The sequence below is a fragment of the Chelmon rostratus genome, chromosome 16 (genome assembly GCF_017976325.1).
Source record: "Chelmon rostratus isolate fCheRos1 chromosome 16, fCheRos1.pri, whole genome shotgun sequence".
Classification (NCBI taxonomy): Eukaryota; Metazoa; Chordata; class Actinopteri; order Chaetodontiformes; family Chaetodontidae; genus Chelmon; species Chelmon rostratus.
Genome location: NC_055673.1, coordinates 20,527,092 through 20,535,471, shown reverse-complemented (window position 1 = coordinate 20,535,471; position 8,380 = coordinate 20,527,092). Strand labels below are relative to the sequence as shown.

Below are 8,380 nucleotides of genomic sequence, written 5' to 3'. Positions count from 1 at the left end.
TAGTTTCTTAAGAGTCTCTGAAATGTTTTAATGATTTGGATTTGGATTCAGTTCTATTTTCTGCAAGATTTATTATAACTGGAGATGTTATTTCAAGGAAGCTTCTTGAGAAATCTTTGCTTCTGTCTGCTGTCCTGTCCAGAAAAAAAATCCTGGACAATTATTAGGACGTGATCAGTAAAGTACAGACATGCAATGTAAAGTGTTACCACTTTTTTATTTCCCAGCGTGAAGGACTAAATTCTGTTTCAAAGGCCTGTAAAATCCTGGTGGGAAAATACTGGATCCTGGTTGAAATAATCTAAAAATAGGCCTACTTGAGGTTCTGTTTGTAAGACGCTGGATAAGGATGAGTCTGCCAATATTCCGTATTTTCGTTTTCTCTCAACAAATCCACTGAAAAGACCAAAACCAACCAAGAATTTATCCCACTAACAAGCTATGTCTGAGTAGCCCCCGGCCTTAAAAAAGAACAAGACATGTGGGATTCATTTTTAAAATAAAATATTTGCTTTAGTAGGCAAGAATTAGCTGAAGGCTGAGTGTCACAGGCAGGCCTTTGAAGTCTGGAAATCTGGAGACAAACAAACAGATCGCTAGTTCTGGTCTTTTAATGGGATTTGTTGACAATTGGAAAGTAAGAGTAACCCCTCGTCGCCCTTTGAAGGCACTGCCTTATGCTACAGCTGAGGAGCTGTGTCATCATCATCATCATCATCACGGTCGTCATTGTCATGGTCATCAAAGGAAACACAGTGTTTCCTACGTGGATGAATGACAGCTGTACGCCTTTGAAGTTCTCGGCGTGGGTCTGTGCCTCGCTGATTTGATTAACTTATTGATGAATTTTCAGCAGAGGCTGATGATCCCTGTGTGTGGCCTGTGTGCTCCGGCCATGTACCGCTTGTTTTGGTAGAAGAGGAAGCATGTTGAGTCCCCGGACTGTGAGCCTCCAGTTAATCAAGCACACTGTGTTCATTCCCTCCCTGACTGCCTACCTAACTCATTTCTGGAGAAGTGAGCAGCTCCTTCTCTTGAATCTCTTGACAGCAGATAACAGATAACTAGGACATCAGCTTGAATTCGGGAAGCAGTGGAGCAGCTTCGGTCGGCTTAATCGGCGCTGAGGAAAACGCAGGCCGTGCGTACTGTAGTGTCTCACAGTCTCGCACCGAACGACCCATAATTGGCTCATGACATTGTGTCGGCCGCCGTCATCCGTGGTCATCCTGACACACACAAGGCTGAGTGTGCCAAAGTGACATGACGTGCACAGTCAGCAAGAAGAGGCCAAACCATTGCGTCGGTTCTTGCCTCTTTAGGCCATTTGCAGCTCTAATGCGCTGCATTAGAAGAGGTTGGTCTGTTTCTCTGGACTGTCCACTGTACGGCTGGTTTTTATGGTTATATGCTTTAACATGGACACAGCCTCATTTTATTCTCCTCTAGACTGCAGGTTTTGGAAGGCAGAAGGTGAGGTTTTATTCGAGATTTACTGGCCCTTCTTTCTCTCCACTTGGCAAGATTCTTATAATACATCTTATCAGCATAAGTGAGGTGGAGAAGGTTTCCCTGCCAACCGAAAAAACACCTTAGACTCACTCTGTTTGCAGTAATGAAAGTCTGGTGTTGGGAAAGGACACTGGGATAGATTTCTCTGCTCATAGGAGGTGACAAATAAAAAAGGACTCTTGGCATCATGAGCACAATTTTTACATAACGGGGAGCAAATCCTTAAAAAATTAGGTGTGGTTTAATGTCTATTTAGCATTGTAGACTGCAACTGAACAGAACCGCTTCTCTGAACAGCAGTGTGCATGGGAGTATAGCGAGAGGGGTACTTGGCTTTTAGGGATTTTTGGAGGATGGCGTATCTTTTTAGCTAAAGCGGTGGTAGTATGATAGTATCTTAGCAGTTAGCATTGGCATCTAGCAGTTAACATTAACAGTATAGGTGAATCTAGCTGTATTGTCTTCTTCTGTTCTTCTTAGCAGTTAGCATTTAGCATTAGCACTAGCATTAGCTAAATGGTAGTATTGGAACTGCATTGTCTTCTTCTGTTCTTCTTAGCAGTTAGCAGTTAGCGGTTAGCATTAGCTAAATGGTAGCATCGGTACTGGCCACTACCTGGAGCATCTTGTAAACAGGCCTGGGTCAGTTGAACGTGGCAGTGCTGTTTGGATTGTGTAGGAGCAGTGTAAACTGGCACTGGGGGGGGTGACTCCTCTTTTTGAGCACAAGTATCTTGTGTTTAAATTAACTTAGGCTTCCCAAAGCCAAACACACAACAGCGAAAGTGTAGGAAATAGATTAAACACTGTTTATCTACTCTAACGTCAGACATAATTGTAGCATACCTACCTCATGGCCTACAGGAGAAACCAAGCGCTACTTCCAAGACCAGGGGGCTCAGGTTATGTCAAAAAACCCTGTTCACTGTAGTCAACCACTGTGTGTCCTGTGTAGTTTTACCCCAGTGGCCAATTCTTGATGTGATCAGATTTTTGAGGCTTTATCTCTCCTGATTAGGCCAGACACTCCAGCAACTTCAGCAATGTTATCCAAGGTAGCATTAAGTTTGCCAAACATGTCGGTCAGTATTCATCCGCAGACTTTCCTCCTCTAAAGTTAAAGGAGGTTGTACGTTAAGCAGTTGCAATAGAACAAAGTAAGGCTGCTGACTTTTTGCTTTGGACATCTTCAGTTTTTTAGCACAATATCACATGTAGCCATCAACCATAATAAAGACTTCCCTCAGCTGAAAATATGAAAAAGTTGGACGTGTTTTCAACCAATTAATGGAGCTCATGTTAGCTTAATTAGCTTGTTAGCGACAGCTGATCAAATCTGCCAGCAACAGCTGTCATTACTTTACTGCTGAATGAGTTAAAATGGTAAATGTAAACCTTTATCACTATGAACTGCGTGTGCCATGCAAGCACTGATAGCTTGACAGGCATGGCAACAGCAGCAAGTGGAGCTGGGATAGCAAACAGTCAACTGCTAATAAATCAACATAAAGTTCAAGGCTGTCACTGTTTGCAGGCCATGGTAGGAAGATCGGTGGTATTCACAGGATAAATGCAAGCTGGAGTTAACTGAAATTAACAGGAACTTTTTGCATGGTCCCACAGTACCCCAGTGTCTACGCTCTGGAGTGATAAAACTAGCCTGTCGAGATAAATCTTCACCGCTTAAAGAAAGTGGACCGAAACAGTATTATGCTTTTAAGCCAGCTAAGCTAAGGACCGGTCGTAATGCACAAGTGAAGCTGCACTTCATGAAGGTGTTTCACAGCAGCGACTCTGTTGCTGTTGTTACATTTACGGGAACACTAACCAAATACTGCACACATGCAAAGATTATATTCCAGAGCAGTTAATGAGAGGTTATGTGATACACTTCACTGTAAACACTGTCAGTGTGTCGTCTGCGTTCGGTTGGTGGCAGCTCAGTTTTTACTGAGCTCAGCTTCTGCAGCACTTCCTCTGAGGGCTGCAGAGTATAAAGTCCATGTCGGTGTGTTCCTCTAATGGTTTCAGAAACTGAGGATTTAAAGTTAGATGCTTGTTAGATTTTTGGACGTACTGGGGGAACACTGAGCTTTAATTGCTGCAAATGGGAAACACTCCTCGTATGGGTATAACTGAGCTTCAGTGAGTCTGGGATGTGTTGATCACAGGTTCATCTAGAGACTTCAATGGTCTGATGCATTTAGACACACTGGGTATTTCCTTGTGTTTGTCTCAATGAACTGAGTCTATGACTTGGGCCCTGAAGATAATAGCCAGTTTACTCATTGCAATATGCCATAAAACACGGAGTTCAACCTAATCTTAAGGGCTAGTATGAACTGAATGCGGACATTTCAGCAGTTTATTTTGGATGTAGGTAACTGTATATGTTCAGACCACAATGTCTGTTTTGGACTGTATGATTAACATCACATCAGCAAAAAACAAATAAGTGTGAGCTGGTTTTAGAAATGTCACAATTTGTCTTCATCCTTCACTTCGGATTCACTGAGTCGTCCTATTATTATCTGTCTGATATGTCGTATTTACTGGGTGTCTTCTCTTTTGACAGGTGATGAGTGGGATTATATCATGTCTGAAGTACAGGGAACACTGGAGTTTTCTGTAGAGCTGCACAAGTTTCACAATGTGGATCTCTTTCAAAGGGGGTAAGCAGTTTTTCTCTGAAGGTCCAGAGTCATGATATTTGTGTATATTGACTGGCCTCACAGCTGGCACCTCTGCAAACTCACAGAGCATATTCAGGGTGATTGCTGCTTTTGTGTTCTTTTGACTTTTTCTGCAAAAATGTACTTCAATTGAATATGAACTGAATTTAAAACTTAAATTTGTAAGCTACACGACATAGTTCAGTAGAAATAATTTCAAACAGACTGTTTATTGTATGAGAATTCAGTTTCTTGTATTCAGCATTTCAGTATGAGCATGGCAACATACCCCTGCATTTCAGATCACCTTTGCCAATTGCTAATTGCAAGTTAAAGACAAATTACTTCGACCTTTGCACGAAATACATCATCCCCTCTTTAAAACATTGTTAATGTGGTTAATACCTGTGTGTGCACTGCGATATGAAAATGTTGAAACAGATGGGTGAATACTAATGAGGATGTGACTCATCCTGGAATGCTAAAAGTACAATTTAATTTATCGGGTAAATTAAAGCGATGTAGCCCTCCACCTCCTTCCCTTCTGCTGGACAAAGATTACGCAGTAAGACTGCCTCCGAAAACATCCCATGAACAGCTCCAGTCTTGGATGTTGACAGACGTTTTTGAGCCAGAACCAAACAGTACCAAACTCTTCATACATATTTATTTTTGCCATAAAAATTTGTAGATATTATGATTTTTTTTGCTGATTTATCATCTGTTACATGTCCATCCTGGGAGAGGGTTCCCTCTTTCTGCTGTTTCTTCCTTTTGTTCCAGTGATAAAGGGTGTTCTGGGGGAGTTTTTCCTTATCAGAATCGATGCTCTAAGAACAGAGGGTGTCATATGTTGTACCGATTGTGAAGCCCCTTGAGGTAAATTGTGATTTGTGATTCTGGGCTCCATAAAATTAATTTGATTTGACTTCACTCCCCATAATCCCCTCAAAGTGCATGTCAGGACATCTTGTGGTCCAATGAAGCGGTTTGCAATCAGCATAGGGTGAATGCGCCTGTCACCAGCATTCAGAGCAGCAGATTAACTTGCCCTAAAAAGCAAAACACAGTAGCTGCCTATGTAGTCAAAACTGAGCCAGTGTCATGATGCACAAAAAGCAAAGCAAGGGAGCTTTATGAAGCTAAAGAGATGTAAGATAGACATGGTTAGCCATAGTTAAAGATAAAGTTAAATACTGATTAAAAAAAAATATTTGTATAAACTCTGATCTTAACTCTGATCTCAGTTAAGACAGACAAAGACAAAGACAAAGCTAGCAGATAGCTGCTAACTCTGCTTTTCATCTCTAGTGGAGTCAGTGTGAGTTAAGTTCCTGTTCAAGCACATCTTCAAATATATTTATTTTTAAGTTGACATATAATTTTTTTCAAGATAAATATAAAACTATATATAAACTATGAACCGTAGACAATCAGAATATTTTTCTAAGCTATCTATATTTCAAATGGACAGCAAAAGGGACACATGCTGTTCGTGGATACTGTCTGCTCTGTGTTTTTTCTGAACATAACCTGAACATTAAAGGCAGAGTGTAGCATCTGCATTTTTTGTTCATTATGTCTATGGCCATTATGTTTTTGGGTAAAATCATCAACCACCAAAACTGGGGTCATTCCAACTTTTCCTTTGTGCTTTAGTTGGGAAGTATGGTTACACAGTACACAGAGACGTACAGTATGTTACAACACAGAAACAACACATTCAGATATAATGGGCAGTAAAAGGGATAATAAGGATTGTAGAGAGTTAAAATCAAAACTTAAAATGTTGCAGATGCGGTTTCCATTATATTCTATTACATGAAAAATGGCCATGTTTATGCAATGAAGCGTCTGCGGGAAGATTAAAACCTCTCATCTGGTCGGCCTCCGGCCCGCTGAAACAGCAGCTTTATCAAAATGATTTTCTCTCTCTAAATGGGATGGGCTAAAGCTTTATCATAGTAATCCCTTCAGCTGAGTGCACTAATATGTTTGTTTTTACCGGTTGCCATGTTGCTTCAGACAGCAGCAGAGATCTGATGTGAACACGAGAGAATGGCGTCCCCGTTTAAAGATGACATTCTGGGGAATAGGAGTAGTTTTTGTCGCCGGGACCTGTGCATCTCACCACACAGCAATATGATAGCTGAAATCAATACAGATCCCTGTACCAGACGGCTGCACACTGTGTACACTGATTGCATTAAAAATACAGATTAAATCTGATTTAATTTGTGAACAAGGCGATAAACATGACACTTGAAGTTTTCACTAACGGAGGCAAAGTTACAGTCTCAAATTGCTTCAGACACTCAAATTAAGGCCCAGCTGCATTTTCTTAATGTCAGTTAATCTGGTTTAATTGTGCAAACACAATATAAACTGTGCTGTTGTCCTCCAGCATCTACATACCAATACATAGGTTAGATGTGTGTTTTTTAGTCTCTCACACCTGATAGTTTTTTTTTTTTTTTTTTATTTGAAAGGGACAATACAAATTAATGAACATCAGTATGTGCGTACATGTGTCAATGTGTCGGAGTTAGCATGCCTGCTAATTTACATCCATAATCCCTTGGCAGGTAATAGACAGACAGACACATAGGAGATAGACAAGAAATGAAAAGAAGGAATATAATAAAAACAGTTAACAAGAGTTCACATTAAAATACCCATTCATACATAGACATAAAGTGCAGTGTGAATTCTATAAAGTGCCGGGTATAAAGTGCCAGTTGTTAAAGTGCAAATGGATGGATAGTTAAATAGATCCACGTGTGGTGGCCCACACCTGCCGCTTAGAGTGGACCAAGACATCAGATACTTAGCAGCAGATGAAAAGTCCCATTCACAAATTAATACTAAGCTGCAGATGAAAAATTACATTCACAAATTAAGTACACAAAGATAATACATCATAGTGCAGTACAGTGCAGTGCATGCATACATACATATATGTAGGCATGCACTGCACAACAACAATAACAACAACAAAGTATGTGCAAAGTATGGCGGACAGTCACAGAGCACGGTACATACGTATATGTATTGCGCTCTGCGAGAGGTCCACCTACCCATGATTACAGTGTTGGTTTGTTTTGAGCCAGTTTTTGCGGTGGGCCTTAAAGGTGCTGTAGGTGGGGCATTCTCTTATTGTACATGGTATGTTGTTCCAGATGTTACTGCCCTTAACCGAAATAACAGATTGTCCAAAAGTCATGTGTCTGTAAGGTACTACTATACCCTGGAATTGGCTCTGGTGGTTCTGCCTCTGCTAACTTTAGGTTATATATATTCTTTTAATGGGGGAGGTGCAAGTCCATTGAGTGTTTTGTAAATGATGCAGGCATACTTTAAAACTTTCAAGTTTTCAAAACTCAAGAGTACTTCTCAAGGATATGGCAGTGGTGGTGAGAGATTGGTTTTCTGTCAAAGAATTTTAGGGCCCTTTTATATAATAATTCTATTGGTTTAATTGTAGTTATTCCAGTAAGAGACCAGTTTGTAAAACAATATTCAATGTGGGAAAAAATCATAGCATGCATAAACATTCTGGCCGCGTTGACTGTCAGCGATGGCCTAATCTGCTTGAAGTTAAGCAGATAGTTAAAATAAATAGTAATGTAGTTGAGTGAAAATCAAACATTAAGTCTATGAAAGGCTGCTGGTGTACAGTTTCTGACCAGTTACTGGCCACCGAGTTGACCAATCCATTCCATAAACATCCCTTATTTATTTACCGACCTTCAAAACCTTCTCTGTGCTCTTCTCTGTCAAGCCTCCATCTTTCGGAGCGCTGCCACTAACAAACTGATGCGATGACAGTGTTCGCAGCCAAGCCTTGGTCTCTCCGGCTGCCAACGTGTCCCCGGAGAGCTGAGATGTGCCTTCACACAAAACTGCATTGACTTGAACTGTCAAAGTGACCTTTTCAAAGGCGTGTTTTCCATTGCTGCATATAGTCTGGAATGTCATGCAAACAATCCTTGTATAAGTCAGTAAGACTGTTCCATTCGGTTTTCCATTTTATACGTCTGCTGATGTGTGAATCAAATTAAAGCTGTAATAAACTAATTTCCCTACTGAGATCAATACATTTTCATCTTACCTTCAATGTTTGCTAACACTGTGGAACTGCAGCACCAGTGCTCATCTGATGCCATGTACAGTATACTTTACAGCCTTTGAATAGA

General features: G+C 40.6%; 1 protein-coding gene across 1 annotated transcript in view; it reads left to right on the top strand.

Annotated features, from left to right (window-relative positions):
* The first annotated feature begins 4,107 nt into the window (after nt 1-4,107).
* Nucleotides 4,108-8,380, top strand: part of fam135b (family with sequence similarity 135 member B) — a 37,326-nt gene continuing 33,053 nt past the window's right edge. The window contains exon 1 of the mRNA XM_041955601.1: nt 4,108-4,184. Coding sequence (XP_041811535.1) covers nt 4,108-4,184 — 77 coding nt within the window. The remainder of the gene's footprint in view (nt 4,185-8,380) is intronic.